The sequence below is a fragment of the Molothrus aeneus genome, chromosome 5 (assembly GCF_037042795.1).
Source record: "Molothrus aeneus isolate 106 chromosome 5, BPBGC_Maene_1.0, whole genome shotgun sequence".
Classification (NCBI taxonomy): Eukaryota; Metazoa; Chordata; class Aves; order Passeriformes; family Icteridae; genus Molothrus; species Molothrus aeneus.
The window spans coordinates 24,823,342-24,845,463 of record NC_089650.1 but is presented as its reverse complement, the minus strand read 5'-3'; the positions used below and the strand labels follow the sequence as shown (position 1 = coordinate 24,845,463).

The following is a 22,122-nucleotide window of genomic DNA, read 5'->3' as shown; positions in this document are numbered from 1 at the left end:
AACAGTAGAAAATTTTTTTTCACCAAAAAGGTTGTCAAGCATTGGACAAGCTTCGTGTTTGTTTCCTTTACCCTGAGTTACAGACAGTGAAGCAGAGCAAATGGAGTTAAATTAGCTTATTTGAAGGGAAATTTCCTTCTTCCCACCTTTATTAACTCATTGGTTTTATACTCATATTGTAACGCATTACTTTTGCTTTTTCCATTTTGCAGGCCTCACAGAAATTTGATACCTCAAAATCTCTCATGACTGATACAAATTTGCAGGTAAAAAAAACCTGAAAGAGGTAAATGTTTTATGCTATACAAAAATATTTGCTTCTCTGTCTTAAGAGAAAATATCCTTGTTATTATTAAAAAATCCTGTAAATAGAAGACATATTCTTCTCAATAGATTACTATTTCCTAAATTTTCAATTTTATGACTGACCTCTCAACGGTAGGGCAGCTACCATTTTCACCATTTTTCACATGGGAGATTTAATGTGTACAAATCTGTGGCTTTTCTGCGCAAAACACAGTCATGGAAGTATTCAGGCTTTGTTGTGGTATGGTCAGGTGCTTATCCTGCTAAACATTGAGAGTGTCAGGCTTTTAATGTTATAATTTCTCTCAATCAGAGTTGTCTTGAGAGACTTAACTCAGATGCGGGTTGAAGTCCATTTCTAGGGGAAAAAAAGAATTAAAATGGTGACTCTAAAAACCAGTGTCTAAACAGTCATTTTCTGATTTTATTTAAAATCACTGACTTATCCCTAACTTCTTTTGTGTTTTTCAGTTTTAATAATTTCCTTTTATTAACCTTCTTATGGATCCATTGAGCTGGTAGTGGTAAATGTTAGCAGAATGTGAAAAAGTTGTACCATTAAAGCAAATTGGTAAATTACAATCCCTGTCTTGTCCCCTCCACTTTTCTCTCTTGTTTACAGTAAGCTTGTGTGTCTCCTACAACAGTTGCTATTACAGAATGGAAATGAGAAGTGTATCTTGACACCTTTTGATCTCACTAGTTTCTGATTTATTTTGAAGTTGTGCATTATCTTTTGATTTGAACACTTCACAGTATATGTGGTGCTGTTACTGGACTCACGATCTTGCAAATCTATGTAGACTTTCAACTTCTAAATTTATTAATCTAAAGTGAGACTATTAAACTCATGATAAAACAAGAATGCTAAAATGAATAACAAAAAGAGTCTATGAAATATGCTAGAATGATGTGATACAATAATTTTTTTCCTTTTTTAACAGCAGACTTTTCTTTGAGTTGAGATTTTTGAACTACAGATTCACCTACAATGCAGAAAACTAGAACTTGCAGTGATAATAGCTATAACTTCATAGATGCACCTTGTGCTGTAAAACCAATCTCTGAGGCTGTAGCAAGTGCTACTGAGGGGTGAATTTGGAAAAAAACCCAACTCATTCATAATAAATGAGAATATTACTAATATTATTCATGTTAATTGTTGATTCGTGTCATTATTAATAGAAACAGAATATGTCTTAAACAAGAAAAGTGTAAAATGTGTCATTTCAAATAATCCCAGTTGTTAACCTTCTTGTAGGTACTGGAAGATACATTTAATTGGAGTCTGTCTTTAACAGTGGCGCCACTGTGCAACCCACAAATGATGAATAAATTAACCTTAGCCAAAATGCATCTCATCATTTGTCTTTCTGCCACAATAAATAAGATACCTGAAAAAGTTGAAAAAAATTTATATTTTGTTGACAACAACTTGCCAGAGCCAAGCAAAACTACAGCATCAAATGTAAAAGGTAATTATAAGGATGGTGGAAAAGTTTATTTATATTCTTTCAAGCTTTTTTTTTTCACTTTTAACTGCATATGAGTTAATATGTCATACTATGAACAATCTTAATTTTAAATGTTGCTGAAAAAATTCAGTAATTATTGAAATAAGCAGTAAGACTTGTTAAGGTTCTTTTATTATTCTTCTACTACTATTATTATTAATTTGTTTCATTATTACTTATTTTGATGTTGAAAGTCCCAGTTGTAAGTAGAGAGAAAAGGACTATGTTCTTCAAATTACTGAGAATGCTTTGGTTCTGCATCTGTAATCTGAAATTTTATCTGCAATGTATTTGGCAGTTGATGCTGATCAGGATTCAAGACAACAGGAACAAAGAGACAGAATGGTGCATCTTGTTGACTGTAAAGATGAATTAAATATGGCCATGCTGAAGGTAATTTTGATTTTTAGGAGAAAAGGATTAAGAAAATGCAGATTGATCCAAAAAACCTCGTTAATGCCTTCACTGTAAAAGAAATTATGATGAGAGGATGGTATGAAAAAGGAAACTGTAAATTTCTGTTTCTAATTTGACTGTAGCCTTACTAGCTGTGCACAGTGTTGACAATTTGGTGTAATCATTTTTCATTTTTGGTGCATCATTTTTTAAATGATGGGAAATATTTCCACAATCAGATCTCAGTATGACTATTTCAGCATAAAGGGTAAAGTAAATGGGATTTCAAGAAAAAATAATCTCCTTTCAGAGAGTTCCATCTGTAGAACATCAGAGACTCTTTGATGGGCCAATATGCTATACAAATAAAAAAGCATTCTCTACCGTTCTCATGTGTGAAATATTTCAAATTTTTCATGTAGCTCCTTCTGGTACTTTATTTTGAAGAAAACATGCAGCTTATCAGCTTTTTTGTTTGAAGGGTTTTTTTTAAGTTGGATTTTGTTTTGTTTCATTGTAAACTTTATGCTTGCCAGTTTCACATCACAAAGAGACCAAAATAAAGGGCTGACATATTCTTCATTCAGAGGGGCTATTCCCTTTGGAAGTATCTCCTTTTGGCCATTTCTACAAACAAACAAAAACCAAAAGTATGTCTGGAGAAGGGAGGATGATTTTGTATGGCAGTTGGTATAGGTCAAACGCTAGAAACATGAAAGTTTTATTATAATTTGAAAATAGCAACTTGAAAATAACTAAAATAGAAATGTTCATTTGAATTGAATAATGCTCAATTAAGAGGCATAATATATTTCTTACTCTTATTTTTTCTTTAACTATTCTATTCTTTTGGAGGAGTTTTTATGGTTTGCTTTTCTTTGTGATTTTTTTTTTAAGTCGAGCTCTGAATTTTGATCAAAATAATGTATTGGATGATACAAACCTTTAAATTAGTTTTTAATTCTGCTGAAAGCTCCACAATTGAGACTTAATTTAAAATTAACTTCTTTTTAGATGTGTTTTTCACAGCTTCCTACAGATTTTTTGATCAGAAAGACTGTTAATTATAGTTGAACTTTCAGGATAAATACTGCACACAAAAATGTCAAAATATAGCTAATAAAGAATGTAATACTTCTTTTGACATCTTTAAAGTTGTTTTTAATATTGTATTTATTATTTAAATTACTAAGCATAGTGAGAAGTATTGTATAAAATCATCAAGTATAACTATTAGATAAGAATGGGAAATTAGCGAATTGCATTGCTAAGCCTTAAAATATGGATTTAAGCATGCATGGCAATAGTACAGGTACAGTTAAGATGTTGCTGATTTAAACACAGTGATTCTGAAAACCTGACAAAAGCAGAATTACCCACCCCACCCCCATTTATAGAAAAGGCATATTGCACTTAAGTTGATTTATTTTAGGATCCAGGGATAGCAGGGTACACAGAAAAAAATATTTCTAAAGAAAATTTTAGTTTCTTTAATTTTTGAAATCATAAAATGCTGTGTTCTTCTCTAGGGGATTTTATTGATAGAAGCTGAAGAAACTCTTAGCTGTCTTGTACAGGACATACAGGAAAAATATGATGGGGACATATCTCGGTATTCTGTGGAAGATTTAGAGGCTTTTATTGAGGCCAAACTTGAGCTTGCTTCTATTTCTTATCAAAGGCATCAAGCACCTCTCAGGTAACTAATACTATGAACAACCTTATCTTGCACAGCCTTCACCACCAGTGATTAAAAAAATAATTTCTTTATTACTACATCAATATTGTAAATTTTAGTAGTCATCTGTAACAACTCCATTAGTATATTTACAAATGTAAGATACACCGGCATTTGGTTTTTTTATTACTGCTTTGTTTTCTTTTTTAAAAGATGATCAGTTATGAGGCCAGAGATTCACTCGGCCCAGAGACTCAGTTAAAATTTCTCTGTGAGATGCTTTTGTGATAAAATGTTGTATAAAAACAAAGAAAAAGTTGTAATCTTCATGGTTTTGGTTAAAGTCTGGATATGTTAGATCATGTGAATTCTTATGATTTTAAATTGTACAGCAGAGCACTAATTGAAGTACTGAATTCTACTTTGTTCTAGAATGCCCCGTGTTTCTGTCCTTAAGGAAAATTTCTTCTTAATGTACTTATTGGTTTCAAATTAAAACATCAACATTTTATTTTTTAAATTACAGGGATTAAAAAACATTGAAGTAAACATCAACAGAGTAGATTTAAGCAGCATTATGTTGTGAGTCATAGAGTCTAAAGTACTGTTGTATTATCTCTATGGCTGAATTATCTCTATGTATCTGTATATATCTGCCTGACTGCCTGATATTTTCTCCAAATTAAAATTCAAAAATTCTGTGGATTTTTTTTTTTTTTTTGAGATTCTGATTTCTTTTGGAGAATTTAATGAAGTTACAACTTTAATGTTCTTGGAATATACTGGATGTACGGTATGAAATACATTAACTCTTTGACATACAGTATGAAATACATTAACTCTTTGTAGATGTTAAATTCCAAACATTGTTTTGGCCTTTTACCTAGAAGGATTCGTCTGTTTAGCATACCTGTAATTTTACATTAGTTTGTGTAAGAAGGATGTCAGTTTAACAATGCATGATAATGTTATCAGTGTGAAGTTCTTTTTATCTAATATTTTATTATAGGGAAAAAATCTTTTTTTCACAAATTGCTAACTGCAGGTGGAGCACACTCAGGTGTAGCAGGTGCCAGACTAGATTGAGATTTGGTACAATGTAATCAGTATTTGTACAGTATTTGTAACATTTGTTAGGTCTAATCTAAGTAAACACCAGAATTACTACAAGAAATCTTATAGCACAGTAAGCATAAAAAAAAAGAAAAAAACAAGAAAAAACATAACCCTTTCTTTACTGTTGAAATAGTGGTGAAGATTGAAGTGGTAGGTGGCTCATCAGGCCAATTGATAAATCAGTCTCAATGGGATTTTTTACCCAATTAAAAAAATTGTTTATTCTGTGACAAAACAAGCCACCTTCCTTCTCTCAGCTGAACACTCTCAAAATCAGTGCTTTTTAAATAGCACAATTGCTTTTGCATTGTTATGGTACAGCAGTAAAAATAATTAACAAGGACAGGAGCTTCACAGTGCTGTATAGCCTACTGCACTGAAAACAGTAACAGTCTGCAGTATGGTCTTTCCCCTGGGTTTTGTGTATGTTATTGTAAAAGAAAGCAGTTTCCAAAAATTCAGATATTAGGACTATAATAATTTAGCAATAATGTCATTAGGGAAGATGCAAAGGAAGAACTTGTAGGTTATTTGTGGACATTTCTCAACATGAAATAATAATCCATTTCAGTGGTTTTTGAATTAGATTAATTTACTATAAATTGTCAAGGAGAAATCCACCAGTCGCTGACAATCACCTCATCATACTTTTGAGTGTCCTGAATTTTATGAAGTCTCTATACTGGTAATCAAGGAACATCTGAAATATCATGTGTGTAATCTTAGCTTGATACCAGGTTTGGCAAAACCTGCATTGGTAGAGTCCTCTCTCAGACATTCTCACCCAGCTGAACTAGTTCCAGTATATGCAAGACATTTCCATGCAGGACCCTTCCTTTTGGCATGCAGTTTATATCCTATAGACTCGTTTCTGTGTTGGTTTATAACTCATCTCAGATTGAAGAAACTTTTTTAGAATATCAAGGATTTCAATGGATGTCAAACATTGTATGGATCACTTTTTGTGACTCTCAAATTTTTGATGGGTTTTGTTTAGTGGGTCTTATGTATTGATAGTGGTCAGTATTAGGGAAAAAAAACCATGAAAAAATAAAGTTAGAGTTTGTTGTTTTTTAACCTATTTTGCACTTTTATTGCACTGCAATAGAAGCTGTGATATGTCTGCCTCAGATACAAATGAAACATTTCTTCAGACAGCTGAATGTTTCCTGCCTGCCAGCCTAGAAATCAAACTTTGCATGATATTACAGAAATTCATCTTTTTTTTTCTCCTTTGGCAAAATGACCTAGTGGTGAAATTGTTATAGTCAGCTGTACTTTTCTATTTTGATCATCTTGTCACTTTCTGATTCAGCTGATAAAAGGATGTGTATTTTGTCAAGGGAAATATATAGATACATCACTCTTGTTGACAGCAAAAGAGGGTCACAAAAATTTCATCAAGGGAAGCTTCTGCATTACAAGCTTGTCTTGCAAAAAAATGTATGCTTCAGAATAACTTTATGTATAGGACTAATCCCATTGATCTCAAGGAGACTACTTACATGGTGTCTGTCCTATTAATGTGAACTTTTTAATTAACCAAATGTGTACTTCTCTGCTTAAGTGAATTAATTGTGACTTAAGGGATATATCAATCTTTGGACTTGTGGTCTATATTTTACTAAGAAAATCTATGTGTAAACATGTAGGTAAAACTAGCCTCATTTTCAATATTGCTAAATGTTGACAAGAGCAGTTAACTCAAGGCAGTGGTGCTGAGGAATTTAGGTTAGTATTTGTTAATAGCCTATTTACTTCTAGGTGCTGTACCTTCTCCAAGGTGTTTAAGATGTGAACCATAGCATCTCAAGCAATGTTTTAAGAAAAGTCAGATTTCACTGTAATTTTAACTTTGATGCCTTGGTTTCAGGGGAGAACTCTTAAAAAAAGCAACTGGGGTACATCATTGTGTTATCCATTTTTCTGTTAATTTTTATAAGCAAATTCTGTTTCACCTTTTCTGTTGTTAGAGAGCAACTCATCATCAAATTCAACATTGATTTATTCTGTTTTCATTTTGTGGAATAAAACTGAGGTAAAGGGATGATGAAGAAGATTCATGAGGATTGAATTCTGAAATGTAAAAACCAAGATATTAATGGCTTTGGTTCTCTTTCTTACTTTGAGGTCTATTTGTGCTGAATTGGTGTAATCCATCCAGGTCTGCATCACAAAAACAGCAAGGAGGATAGAATCAGAAATGACAGGAAGACTTTAGCTGCTCTCTTATCTTAACAGGAGGTTATCCATCCTGTGGTTATACATATGTTGACAGATTAATGTATGTAATTTAGAAGTACAGCTCTTGTTCAGAATTCTTGGTGCAAGATCTTTGCCTTTGCAACCATTAGTCTAGAACATCTCAAAAGCTGTAAATTCACACAGACCTTGAATCTCTCTTGCATTAAAAGATCTTTGCATTGTTCTGGCAGTGTAAAAAGGTGTTAATAATGCTTTTCTATTTTTTATATGCTTCATAACAGCCAGTCTTTATGTAAAGAGAGTCTATGTAAAAAAAGGCATCATAGATAGGAACTTTGGTTATACATTTTTAACAATTAACCTGCTGAAAAAAATCTTTTAAGTAGTGAGCTAGGCATACTCTCTGGTAGCTTAGAATTATTAGAAAAATGTTTCTGTGGGCAGAGCACGTGGAGATTTATAAAAAGATTCCAAACAAACAACCCCCAAAACCAAACTCAAAAATGTTTTAGAGAAGATGTAGGAAAGTAAAGATTTACAGACATAGAGGAAAATGTGCAATTGGGAGAAACCAATACAAAGAGACGTTGATTTGGGCAATTCTCAGAATATTTTGAGTAGTGTGTTCTCTGGACAACAATTTGTAGTATGGAAAAGGTCTTCTGTCTATGATGGCTTTGCAGATGTCTTCATATCATGAAATAATTGTATTCACAAAGTCTGCTGCTGTAGATATACATTTTTGTACATGTAATGAAAGTGGAACATTATCTGACGGTATCTGAGTGCTTATAAAGACAGCAAAAAAAGAAAACCCCAGTAGCTCATATTTTAAGAAACCTGACAGTATTTTGTGATCTAATCCCATCATTTTTTGACACATAGGGTTAAATGCTGCACCAGTCCTAATGGTGTCTTTATCTTTCAAAGGTGCTGTTCAGAGTGAACTCCAGAAAAGAATTTAGGATATGGGGCAGGGAGTACAGTAGATGCAATGTCGTATGATTTCTTACTGATGAGGTTTTGCCTCATCACCTTGGTGGTGTTTACTAAGATCCTGTGAGTATTTGACCATGTGGATTTGACAGGAGGATTAATGTATAGCCAGGAAAAGTTTTAAGGAGAAAGGTATTAAGCTTAGTTGTGGATGATATAGAACTCTCCTAATATATCTTGTAATTTTCAGTATTTCTACATCTTCTGATTTCTAAGATTTTATTCCTGAAGATAGATATGCCATGGTTGGTCTTGATCTACTGATTTGACTAGTTCTAAAAGTTGGACTTGACAATCTTAGAGGTCTTTGCCAGCCAAAATGATTTTATGATTCTGTGTGTAACTGGAAATTATAATGGAGTTCTGTTTTGATTACTCCAACAGAATATGATATATTTGAGTTATATGCTATTGATAAAATAATGGAATCATTGAGCTCATCAAGTCCAACCATCAACCCAGCATCACCACTGTGACCCCTAAAACACTAAATTGTGTATCACTCAGATCCAGAAGTCTCTTAAACTCCTCTAGGCATGGTGACTCCACCATGTACCTGGGCAACCTATTCCAATGCTGACCACTCTAACAGTGAAATATTTTCAGGTTATGTCTACTATTGGCAAGGCTTGTTCTCTTACTGCTCTTTTGTCACTTTCATAATGCAGTGCCTCCAAATTCAGAAAATAGTCTGAATGTAATCATGTTTTACTGAAGCAAAAGTTGGTAGCTGGTCATTTACAGCTCTGGCATAGTAAAAAATGAAGTATCTATTTTAATAAAATCATAAAGTGGCAAATATAATTAGTATTTTTAAATGATATTGCTCTATACCACAGTGTTGCTTTGGCTTTTTCTGCAATTCGACTTCTCCAAGATGCCAGAGTTTTTTGCGTGGATGTGGCACATTTTCAAGAGGGAAAGGATGAAAGGGAGCATTTGGTATGTGTGGATATTTGTTTAAACTTATCTTTCTTTGTATATTAATCTTTTTTGTATTAAGTGTTGAGCGATTTTCAAAGTATTAGAACATAGCAGTTACCTGGAGAAAAAATGATCTTTGACATGCTTTGGATACCTGCTCGCTGAAGGTGTGCTCAATGTGTCTGTAATCATCATTATAATTTATATGAGGTTAGGAATACAGTTTTTATTTCTATTACTCTCAAATGGCAGCACTGAAAATCTTTTGTTTAAAACCCCTCAACCAAAAAGGAAGTGAAAAAAATAGCTATCAGTTGAAAATCTTGTATTATTCAGTATAGGTACTTTAGATTTCTGATTGAAAACTGAATTCTCTTTCTAAGAGCCAGATGGACCATTTCACATCATTGCTGTGGAGCAAGATTTGCTGTGGAGAAATCTTGCACATAGAGCAAGATTTCAGCTGACTTTTGTCCAACACAGGGATTCTGACCCCTGCTTTGGAAAGCCTGTTGGTCTCACACTACACAGTCACTCTTGAGTGCACAGTGAGTTAAATTGACTCACATGGACAAGCAACACTGTTTGTGTTGCATATCAGGGGCTTCTGTCTCCCTGCACTTGCTCCTCTCTTTTCTTGGGATGGCCCTGTAGCCAGTAACTGAGCTATAGATATTTTTTTTTCCTCATTTGCATCAATGCAAATCAGTCATGATGATTTTTTATATAAGTAAAATGCAGGTGATGCATTGTCCAGTGATTGCTTGCTGAAAAAAATAGTAGAACATGGAGTGTAGAATTTTAGCAAGGGCAAGAGTTTTTAGAATATATGAAGATAGAATATATGAAGATAGAACAAGGAGTTGAGCTGAGCATTCTCACAAACACTTGCAGTACTACATTACACTAATATTTTTGTACATTACACTAATGTTTCTAAACACTAGAAACACAAAAAACTAGAAATCAAAAACCAAAAATTTCTTTCTAGTCATTATTGTGATACCAGAAACTGATACTGATCCTCCTCTAAAATTAGACTTTTATGTGCCTCAGAAATTTGTGTAATGTTCCCGTTTGAGTGGAAAATATCCAAACTCTTAGAATTATTCTTCATAAAAAATATAGTATATAGATATATTTATGGAGTCTCACATGAAAAGTATTTTACTATTCAGTGCTAAAAATTATTTTATATATATTAAAATACAAATAATAAATGGCCTCCTGTTATCAAAAATATGTATCTAGCCTTCAAATAAATTTCTGTTTAGAATGTTGCTATTATTTGTAAGATATTTGTAATAATTTAACAAGGCCTGTTGCCTTGTTTGTAGTAAAATATGTTACTCAGAAAGTAACATTTTTCTTGCTTTTGGGACTTAATAGGACTCCACCACAGAAGGTGTTTCACTCCCTCCCCGTGTAACAGCACAAGGACACGTGAATGTACATTTGTGGCTGAGGTGTCGAGCAATGTTAGTGACTGCACTCATGGCACAGATACATGGTATTGGTGAAAAGAAAGGTACTGCACTTTCTTACTTTAGATTTTGGGATTATAATGGGCAAATGAACCTATACAGTCACAATTCTTATTCATAATTAAAAAATACTGATATTAAATCTGGGGCTGTATTGTCACTGAACAATTATTTGTGTTAACTTAATCCAATCCAAAAAGTAAAATATATTTATGAGCACATTCTCTCCTAAAACATGAAAACAGAAAGTATTGTATAAATTTTCATTTAATAGTCACTATCTTTTCATAACTGTACCTGAAAGTTTCAAATGTTCTAGTGTAATTAAGAAAGTGTGGTTGTTTCAAAAATTGCTGTTGCTGAGTACTTCTGGTTTCAAAAGTCTCAAAATATTTTTTGCTTTCTATATCTCAAATAAATGAAATATCCCTACAAAGCTCCTAAAAATGTTCCAGGTTAATTTTTTAAGGCTTTAAGAGAGATATTGCAAAATACATTTTTTGAAGTTTGGTTATGAATAAAATGTTTTTCATTCCTTGGTTCTATGAACAACTCTGATGCTCCCTTAAGTTTCAAAATCAGTCTAAGTCTCTTGCCAAATTCTTACTTAATCAGTTCTGGATAATTTCTCTGCACGCTGTTACTATTTTGCAATTTTAACTAAAATCAGATTTTTGGATAAGTTGAACATATCTCAAATACCTTAATATTTATGTTGGTGGCTTGCATAAAAAGCATGCATTTGGATGAACTTACATCTAGTGCTGTTTAGAAACTAAGTGATTTTTCTTTAAAGTAAATTTGACAAAAAATTGATGAAATGGTACACGTGCAACGTGGAATTCATGTCATATTTTCTGTAACTTTTTCGTGTAGAAATACTTAAGAATGGTAGAACACACAATAAAACCTTTTCTATTGTATTTTTACTATTCATATGTTCTCTTCTTTTAGGAAGTGATGTGGCTGAGCGCAGAAGTGTGATAAAAAAAGTAATATTAGAGGCAGAAGCCTTTGGTGATATTGAGACTCAGGCTGAAATGATGGTGCAAGCTGCTATTCTTGACCTGCAAGAAAAACGTCCAGTGGCAGACATTAAACTTCTTTTGCAGGTTTGAACACAAAAGAAAAACTGTTTGCTTTTCTCTGATGAATTTTTTGTGTAGTCAGAACAGCTGATGGCAGTATTAAATAAGTTTGAAATAGCACCTCTAAAATAGATTTTTTTGTTCACTTTGTGTGCTTTGTCCTCATAAATAGACAGGAATATAGTAACTGCTCTGATTTATGTTGTCTGTGTCCAAACAGAATATCATCGGTTTACTCCAAGAGGATACATTTATTTCCCTGCCAGCTTCTTTGACTTTTGTGAAAAGCCTGCTTCTGCTGGCAGACATACTGCCACTGCAAGTAGTAGAGGACTCAGAACATTGCTCTTCTGCAGTGGAACCATTTAACTTGCTTGTTTTGGCACATAAGCTTACCATTAAAGCAGTGAGTACATGTCGGTGCATTTCCAAATCCTTCCAACAGCCCTAATTATTTATCCTGGAAGTTATTTTATCAGTTATTAAGAAGGGCTGCTCCTAGTAACTGATCACTTCAGTTTTAAATACATTAGAATAGTGTAAAGAAGTCGTTCATCTTACCAAATCTTCTTTATCCATACTAATCAAGCATGTTCACATGTGAAGTCTGGTGTTTTCACAGAATTTAAAAATATTGAATAGTTGCAAAATACACATCCAAATGTGAAAAAAGAAATAGGTAGTTTGACTTCTAAAGAGATGCAGAACACTCACTTTTCCCATTTGCAATGAAGGACATGTTCATACTCAACACCTGAGGGAGAATGTAGATCTCATTAAATTCCTAAGTCTTAAGCATCCAAGAACTTAGCTTTGTGTCTTAGAATAATTTGAATCAGGACAATTGATTTGAAGTAGCATGATATTTTAGGCTGATGGATTGTTACAATTGGTATGAAGAAATAATTTCCATGTAAAAATTTAAATATGTAATTAAAAAATAAATTTAAAGACATGAACTTTGTGAGAGCACTAAACCATTTACCTATTTGGGATCCAAAAATAGGCATTTTTATCTGAACATGGTAGAGGTTATAGAGGAAAGTTTTTAGATCAAACTCTTTTTCCTCATATTTTCTAAAATGCAAGTTTAATCCACCGAAATATTTATTTCACCAAGTAATAAAGAATCTTATGAATCACTTCAGACTCAAACTTCCAACTGTGAGACTTGCTAACCTTCAAGTGACTTGACACTTTACAATGTCTCCCCATTGTCTTATCTCCATGAATGAAAGGTTTGACTGGCCTCCTACATGCTAATTTCTCTTTCTTTTCCGGCCTTTGCTGGATGTCAGATTTCTGTGTAGAAATGACAGTTTCTTTCCAAGGCTTTGGTTACTTGTGAGATCTATTTCTAAAAGACTGATTTTAGGGACTTCTCTTTTAAAAACCAAACCCCAGAATTACTAAATTCAATCAAGAGTTCATTAAAATTGTTTTTTTGCATCACAAGACTCTTCTGCAAGACAAGTGTACACTAAAGTAAAGGAATTCAGGATTATTGAATCCTTTTCTAGTGCTCTTTTCAAGACATTTCAGTTTTGCAATACCTGACTTACTTAAACTGCTATTTAATTTGCTGTCTGCAACTTGATTTTACTGAGCATGCTCTTCCTGTAGATTTTTGATTGTGGTGAACTCATTGAATGGCAAGGAGAAGACAGTACATTGACTTGCCTGGTCCTACCCTCGAAGAATATCTACCTGCCACATATTAACTTGCTAGCCCTAGTCAAAATGAAAATTGGTAAGCAAAACACAACTCATTATTATTTTTAAATTTTGGTAAATTTTCACTCATATTTTATGAATGGGTTGGTTGGTGTAGCTTGGGCTTCTTTTGAGTGGCCTAGGTAAACCTCCATGGCATCATACAATACTGAAACACTATTATAGCTTTGTATTTATATCCATCAATCACTTGAATTTTTGAGAATTGGATTGTAACAGTAAATATGTAGCAGCATTTCTTCTCAGGAATTAGCTTAATTTTGCATAAATTGGTTGTCTACTAAATAATTTACAAAGAGCTGTTTCCTTTTTTTTTAGGATGCACATTAGCTGAAAAAGTAGCTTCCACAGCTGCAAGACATCCCTTGCAATGGCTACATGCTCTCAGGCATTTAGAATCAGCATTGAATCTTTGCAGAGCAGCTGCAGCAAAAAAAATAGATTTGGAAGTTGAACTTCTTTTTCAGATGGGTAAATAAACCCCTGTTTGTACATCCCAAGAGCCATCCTAGGAATGTTATGCATGATGTCTCTAAAATGGAGACATTTTACTGTAAAACTAGAATAAATTTGGACATTTCTTAATGTCTCTAGATGCAGATCACTATCCTGTGTTTAGTACCACACCACAGGAGTTCAGGATGCATTATTCTACAATTAATTTCAAAACTAGATTAGAGCTACTTTCATCTGTATGTTAGCAGGCATCCAAGGGTGTGGCCAACAAAATTAAGAACATTATATTTTGCACCATCTATTTTGCATTATGTGTTGGTTTGTGAGAATCCCAGTCAGAAAAACATTGAAGACTTTGTAATGTATCTCTTAAAATGCCATTTTTGGGAGTTAACAAAAGAAAAATGTGACAGTGTAAATAATCTCCTATTACTGCAGAGGCCGAGAATTCCAAGTTGTGCAGTGTTGAACATGCTTCCAATCAGGGTGTAGCACAACGTGTCTGTGAAAAAGTTGACTCATTTTTGTCTTTTAGCTGTTCTTGGGAGAAAACACTGCTATTCATTATTTCTACTGTCAAACAAAAAGCATGTTCACATAAGAACCTCTTGCTTCACTTTCACAGAGAGGTACTGAGAAGATGTTGCCAACAGACTCTTCTGTTACAGCAAGCTGGCTGCGTTTATCCTGTGGGATGTGCCCAGCACAACACGGACCTGAGGGGCACCATGTGTGCAGCACAGCACAGAACAGGCCTGTGCCTGCTCATTAACTCCTCATACACAATGCTCTGCTAGTTGGGATCAGGAAATGTTAGGGGTCATTATGATTCCCGAGTTTGGTTATTTCAGCTACTCTGAATTGTGAATTGTTATACAAGCATTGTGCATTACCTGTTAAATATACTGGAAAAGATCTTGCTTAACAGAAGGAGAGTAGATAATTTATTTTGTTGTTTAACTTTTCTGGAGGGAAAAACAGATTGGGTGGGTCTTACAGAAGAAAAATTATTAACATCATGAAAATCTACTTCCTGTCTTTCTTTCTAAGGTAAGGTAAAACGCCAAACAAGAGAAACAGGCAGTAAGTCATCTCAAGCTGTTGAAACCCTGTTTGAAGCTATTAAGCTCAGCCAGCAACATGATCAAAAATATGAGTAAGAATCTAGCTATATAACTTTGAAAAGAATTTAAATCATACATGAATATAATTTTAAAACATTTTTTTGAGATTTGGTCTGGGACTTCTATTATGGAGTATCTTTTACGTTTTAGAGAATTTTATTTCAATAGAGAAGAGCTAGTGGATATTTATTCTATTTCAAACAAATGATAAGAACATTTAAAAGCATTTTTAAACACTTCACAAAAGTTACAGCTTTCTGTTCTATTTCCAAATTTGTGCCCTATCTGTCAACACTAAGAACAGAGCTATCAATTAAACAGGAGGTTTATTCATATTTCGGAGGATGAGCTGTGGTCTGCCCCCTTCCAGATAACAGAAATCCAGCTTGAAAAGGTTACCAGCCAGAAATAGTCAGAAGAGCAGAGGCAGAAGGAGCGTAGGAAATGTGTTTGTAACAGATATCAGGACAGTGACTTTGGCATTAGTTATCAGCCTAGAAGATGCCTGAAGAGCTGAGCCAAGACAGCCAATAAATTCTGTCAAGCAGCTCTGATACATTGGACTTTAGTTTTTTTGTTTCTTGACCAGTCTAAATGAATAATGTACCACATCTAGTTAGAGACAGTGTAAAGGCAGCAATTTACCTTGCTTGTTTGGGTATTCTGTTACTTAAGTTAATGAACCAGAACTCTGAATGTAGAAATAGTAGCATAGTAATAAACCTCAACAAGCAGCCAGCATGATGGAAGATGGTGCAGAAATGGACTGTGGTGAAGTTTTGCAAGTTTAATTTGCTACACTCTCATTTAATTTGCTGCCATCTTTCTAAAAGAATGTACAGCGACATCAATGGACCATGGCTTTCTTGTTTTAGGGAACTTAACATCCTGCTGACATTTATACAAGCCCTGTGATGTCTGTGGTATTATTTAATTAAAGCTGTTTCTTGATATCTCACATCCTTTTTTGTTAGCAAGAATAGAAATTTAACTAAATTGTTGCCATCCAAGTGTAGAATTTGCCATCTTTTCAGCTAGTTTGCTCAGTCTTTAACTGTGCAGCACTCTGACTTTTGTATCTTGCTTTACACAAATTGCACTAAAGCTGGAATTTATTGTGCTATATAAACAACCAACTCTGTGCCATATGTGTCTGTCCAGAATAGTAAATACGTGAGCAGGAGTTTGTTGCTATGCTTGGGGAAGTTAATTCATAAGTGAGATCTGAAGAAATCTGCAGAGCCAGGAGGAATCTGCATAAGACTATAAACCTATAGGGAATAGAAATGTTGGAGAAATTCTCCAGGTATAGTGATTTTCAGCAGGTTGAAGGGAATAATTCTGCCCCTCTGCTCTGATTTGATGAAATCCCTCCTGGAGTACTGCACCTAGTTCTGGAGTTCTCAGCACAAGAGAGACATGAACCTATTGGAGCGGGTCCAGTGGAGTCCCACAAAAATTATGAGAGGCTGGAAAACCTCTCCTGTGAGAAAACGCTGAGAGAATTGGAATTTTCAGCCTGGAGAAGAAAGGGTTCCAGGGAGACATTTTGGCAGCCTTTCAGTACTTAAAGGGAGCTTATAGTATGGAGATAAAATTTCTAATAGTGCTTGTAGAGATAGGACAATGGGTAATGGTTTTAAACTAAAAGAGGGTAGATTCAGACTAGATATTGGGAAGAAATTTTTTACAATGGTGATTCACTGGAATAGGTTGCCCAGAGAGGTGATAAATGCCCTGTACCTCAAAGCATTCAAGATAAGGTTGAAGGATGCACTGAGCAACCTGATCTGGTTGAAGAGTCCCTGCTCTTTGCAGGGAGTGGGACTAGATGAACTTTAAAGGCCCCTTCCAATCCAAACCATTCTATGATTTTTGCTAAGTTTACAATACTACTGTAAAAATCACTGAAAAGATAAGGAGACATAGGAGGAGAATGGGGATAGCTGAGATGTTGATGATGAAAATGTTTCACATTTTCACTGTCTGAAAATGAGAAACATTCCTGTACAGAAGTCAAAACTAAGAAGGTTAGTATCCTAGCCCAGTTAGGAAACAAAAGTCTGGTTTGGTCACTGTGGGTATTTTTGCTGATCCTTGGGAGAGTTTGACTGAGCACCCAATTTGATTGATATCCAAATTCAGCTACCTATGTTTCAGGGAAAGCAGGGCAATGGATAAATGCCTTAACTTGGGCAAGGAAGACAAACAGTATGGGAAGATCACTTCCTTTGCAGAATTAGGGTTTTCTTACTAAACATTTGCAATTTATTTATGGAATATTTGTTTCAAATAATGAAAACTATATTTGATGTACTGTTAAAGGAAGGTGTTATTTGTTAAGCCCACCATAGAGATGTTTTAGACTCACTTTAAAACAGGAACCCATGGACTTGTGAATTCCTAAATTTCTGAAAGAAGTTGCACTTAAAGTAGATGATGGGGGCTGGATGAATGCTTTATTTGGTGAGGTATCTAGCTAGTCTTATGCAGGAGACAGATTTTATCACTGTAATGCTTACTTTGGTAGTTAAGCTGATTATTCTGTATGCTGTTTCTTACAGGTTAGTAAGACGGTCGTACCTCGAAATAGCACTATCCTATTTTCGTTTTGCTGAAAGTAATGAGGATGAATCAGAGACAGATAATTCAGTGCCTTCCAAATTAAGTGTATGTTTTCTATCATTTGGGCAGGGGCCTCTTCAAAACAGGAAATTTGTTTTGTGCACCTTGCCATATTATTATTTGCAGCAACTTATATATCATACTGAAACTAAGAGTCCTCCTAGAAAAATCACACAAAGAAACCATATAATAGAATTTGATCTTGTTTGATGTTATCTCTCATGTTGAATAATATTTAAAATAGTTTTCTATATAAAATAGGAAGACACAGAACCGACAGTGTTTTCATTTCCCATTATGTACAAATTAATTTGTACCTTGGAAAATGTACTTAACATTCAAACCTGTTTTTTTTTAAATGCTAACTATATCAAATTTCAATTTTTCTATACAAATATGAATGACAGCATGAGAAATAGAAGTGTCTTTAATCACATGAAAGTTCCTACGAGCCATAGATGGAAAGCAAAATGTGTAGCATTAGAGAAAAGAGGTAATTAAGATTCAGAAAAGGGGAATATGATAGCAACACTGTATACAGTAATGACCATAGTATAAGCTGCTCTGAGAAAACTTTTTCCAGGAGCAACCAATTAGTATGCTCTAGATTTTTTTGTTGTTGTTTTTAGCATTTAATGCATGGATTTACATTCAATGCCAATTTTTACAACTTAGAAATAAAACAATTACTTTATAAGTTGGAGGACTTTCTTCTATGTTTAGAATATATTTTACTGTAATATATTTAGAATCCTGATTATGAACTGGCATATAATTTTTAGACCTATTCTGAAGATCGGGCTTCTGAGGAGGCTATGAAATCAGAAGTGTACAAAGCACAAGCCTGGATTGCAATAAGAGCAGCTTCACAGGTTGGTGCAATATTCTGAAGAGGTATTTTTTATTTTTTAGGTTTTGTTTTTTTTTTTACATGTCATCTTATTCTACTTACACAAGCAAATAAGGCAATGCAAACAAGAGTGTTAAGGTTTCCTGAAATTTCTGGCACAGGTCTTGTTTAATAAAATTAAAATGACCACTGAATAATGCATTTAATCTCTCTTGGAGAGATATGACTCTGCTTACCTTAACTTTGATTCAGTGCAAATAAAATGGCACATGACTTGATACGTGTTCACATGTATTTGACATATGGATACATACCAATGGCATCCAGATGAGGATATCTGGTTTGAAATCAGTATGTAGTAATGAAGCTTTCAGCAGAAATGATTAATTTTGATATAATGTGTACCTTATGTCAGAAAGAAATAGAATATTTTCCTAACTTTTAAAAATATAGTATGTTGAATAATTAATTTTTTGTCCTCATCTTGCTACTCGAAGATATTAAAATCTATATAAATTTTGTAGTGAATGAGTCCTGAATAAAATAAATGTTATTGTTATTTTTAGGTCAGTGAAGCTATGATTGCTTCTCAGCTGTTAATTGGAATGAAGAGTGTTAAAGACCTGAACATGAACGATGAAGTACAACAAAAAATCCCAGAATTTGCTTCTATGGATCTTTTTTCTTCGTACAGAGATTTCATATCTGGTATTGCTTTATACCTAGTAATATCAGAAAATTAAACAAATAATAAGCTATATATGCCATGTAATCTAGTAATACATTTAATATCTTGTTTGAATTTATGAAAAATTATATATCACCTTTGGAAAGTAAAAGTCTCATCATGCATAGCAATACAAAATATTAAGTAGAGACTTCATAAGTCTTTAAATATCAGCCTGTGCATGTGTTCATTATTTTAAGAAAAATTCATTGTTTGCATACTGTGGTTCAGAAAGAGCCACAGTAGAGTGCACATACTGCCATAATTTTGGATGGTCCTTTGTTACAGGACTTCCCCACACATATAAAGTAGATATTGGCCTTCTTATCCATCATCACTGTTTTTTTTTTTTTTTCCCAAACATTGACATATAACTGATGTTTATCCCTAGGTATATTAGCATTCCCTTGGAGAGTTTCAGTTTTACTCTTGATTTTGCAAGGAGATTTTGGTGTTGAATAGCTTCTCTCCCTGCATCATTCCCCAAAAACCTCAACCCAACCAACAAAATAAAAACAAAACCACAAACAACAAAACCCACCAAAACTGACAAACTCAAACTCTTGCAAAGTTTTCTGCCTGTGTACTGTCTTCTAAAAGTCAAAGTCAGTAGAAAACTTTCACTGTCTTTCCAATCCAATGGATTATTATTTACATATGCTTCCAATAGCTTGGTAGAACTTTGTCTGGTTTATTTCTAAATTCTGCTTTTATTTTTCAGCTAAAGGAGTTGATGAAATGGAAGTTTTTGATCTACAAAAAACCTCAGCAGTGAAACTAGGAATTCTGAGATAATGAGTGCTAGATGTTATATAAACACTAAGGCAAAATATTCACGTTTATTTTTAAACAGAAAACCATTGGTAGTGATTTTGGTTCAGTGACTTAATTTCAATTATGACAAGTGACCATCAAAGACTGAATTGCTCTGTTTGATAGGTTCTGGAAAGCTGAGCCATGTTGGCATACTGTACAGTGTTTAAACATATGTGTTTTGATTAGTTTATGAAAACAAATGTTGTTTTTGATTAGTTTATGAAAACAAATGTTGTATGCTAAGACTTTCCATCTGATTGTTTTGTACTAGCTCCATTTGCTTATAATTGCAGATAATTTTTTTTTCTTTTAGCAAATGCAACATGTGTTTCTCCTGATAGTTTTGCTAGCCAATACAAAGAAGAATAGAAAATGTAGAAAAGCAATAGTAGGCCAAAATACAAACATTTAAATTGAATTGTAAATTCTCAGCATAGAGCACTAAATATTTTCCGTAAAACTCTTGGTAAAAAACATATTTAAGTTTTCATCTATAGGACAATATGGCCATTTTGGCATTGACAGTGAAATGTCAGGAATAATAAAAAGACATTCAGATTTTGTAGAAGCACTCGTGATTATTGTCTGAAAGTTTACTGTTAGGAATCACTATAACAATGTTTGCTTGATTTGGAGTGAGAAACAGAGCTCAAGAATTGTGCTTTTGAAAGAGCCATGTACTAATAGTGAAAACCAGTATTGAATGTAAACAGTGATGCAGTGATTTCTGTACTGATTTGTTCCTCTTTCTGCATAAGTACAACTTTTAGGCAGCGCAAAAGAAAATATTATCTTTTGTTTTATTTCACAGTTAAGAGTATATTTCAGTGCAAATGTGCTTAATATCTAAAATGGATGAAGGATCAAAACTAACAATGAATACTTCAGTGCCTATCTATTCTGAGTTAGGGTCAACAAAACTGGGAACTTCAGCTGCTGCAGTTATGATTGGTGACTCCTTGTGTTGTTTCTATTTAGTAAATATCTTCTATTGAACAATGTGCAGGAATAATGGTTTCATATTCAAATTCAGAGAGAGAATGCACCTTGCTCTCTGCTCCTTTTGAATTCCTTGCAAGGATTAGTAAGGTTCTTGCCTGTGATCTGAGAAACAATTTTCAACTAATTTTAAGGCTATTTACTATTTCAACTCATATTAAAAAAGAGTAAAAATAATTTTTCTTGTATGAAAAATATAACTTTCACAAGTTATACTTCTAGTTACAGATTAGTCAGTTCCAACACAATGCAGAAATAGCTTTTGAATTCTAACCACTTCATGTGTGTTCTTGAACTCTTATTGGATAGCAGATGGATACAATGTTATCTCTGAAACTCCCGAAGTATCTTCTGCTGAAAACAAAGAAATCACAGAAGACTGTCAGAGTGAAAGTGAAGGAACAGAAAGTCTTGTCACCAAGGCAAGCCAGAAGAAAGATACAATAACATGGGTTCTCATGATTCGCTACCACAATCATTTGAAAAGAATTTATAACACAAACCTATCTGGTACGCATTTTTATTTCCTTCCAGAAAACTGCTATAGATGAGATACTGTTCTTGAGGGCAAACAGTATCAGATTTAAAGGCCATAATCTGAAGGAGTCTAATTTTTAGTTCCTTTAAGTTATATAAATGCAAAAAGTCTTCATGGAAATCCAGATTTATGTCAGTTTACACATGCTGCAAGTGAAGATATTACAACCTTTCTTCATAGTTATTCATAAGCCTCCACAATACAAGGAAGGCCTCCCTCAAAACTTAATTGTTATTACTACATCTGAAGCATTTTTAAAAAATTCATAATCTATATTTCTTTGAGTTCTAGAAAAATCAATCTAAAGTCACATCATAAATAAATCGGTTCAATTTGAGGTTCTGTATTGGAGACCTGAGTGTAGGGTAAATGGGAAGGCTATACACTGTTAAATGTGTTTTGACTGAAACCCCAGATGTGATTTGCAAGCTTGAGTTATTTCACTGCAAATAGAACATGGTAATAGATAGGACCTTTCAAACAGAGTAAGAATCCATTAATTGCAAGGCCTTAATACTGTGCCCCTACAAGTGATATACAAGTGAT

General features: G+C 33.7%; 1 protein-coding gene across 1 annotated transcript in view; it reads left to right on the top strand.

Moving 5' to 3' along the window:
* CFAP54 (cilia and flagella associated protein 54) overlaps positions 1–22,122 on the top strand; it is a 103,479-nt gene that overhangs the window by 68,964 nt on the left and 12,393 nt on the right. Inside the window, exons 49-63 of the mRNA XM_066550110.1 lie at positions 213–266; positions 1,568–1,781; positions 2,119–2,213; positions 3,746–3,915; positions 9,051–9,153; positions 10,525–10,663; positions 11,574–11,731; positions 11,928–12,113; positions 13,331–13,457; positions 13,760–13,912; positions 14,948–15,053; positions 17,586–17,689; positions 18,442–18,518; positions 19,063–19,204; positions 21,351–21,548. Coding sequence (XP_066406207.1) covers positions 213–266; positions 1,568–1,781; positions 2,119–2,213; positions 3,746–3,915; positions 9,051–9,153; positions 10,525–10,663; positions 11,574–11,731; positions 11,928–12,113; positions 13,331–13,457; positions 13,760–13,912; positions 14,948–15,053; positions 17,586–17,689; positions 18,442–18,518; positions 19,063–19,204; positions 21,351–21,548 — 2,026 coding nt within the window. The remainder of the gene's footprint in view (positions 1–212; positions 267–1,567; positions 1,782–2,118; positions 2,214–3,745; positions 3,916–9,050; positions 9,154–10,524; positions 10,664–11,573; positions 11,732–11,927; positions 12,114–13,330; positions 13,458–13,759; positions 13,913–14,947; positions 15,054–17,585; positions 17,690–18,441; positions 18,519–19,062; positions 19,205–21,350; positions 21,549–22,122) is intronic.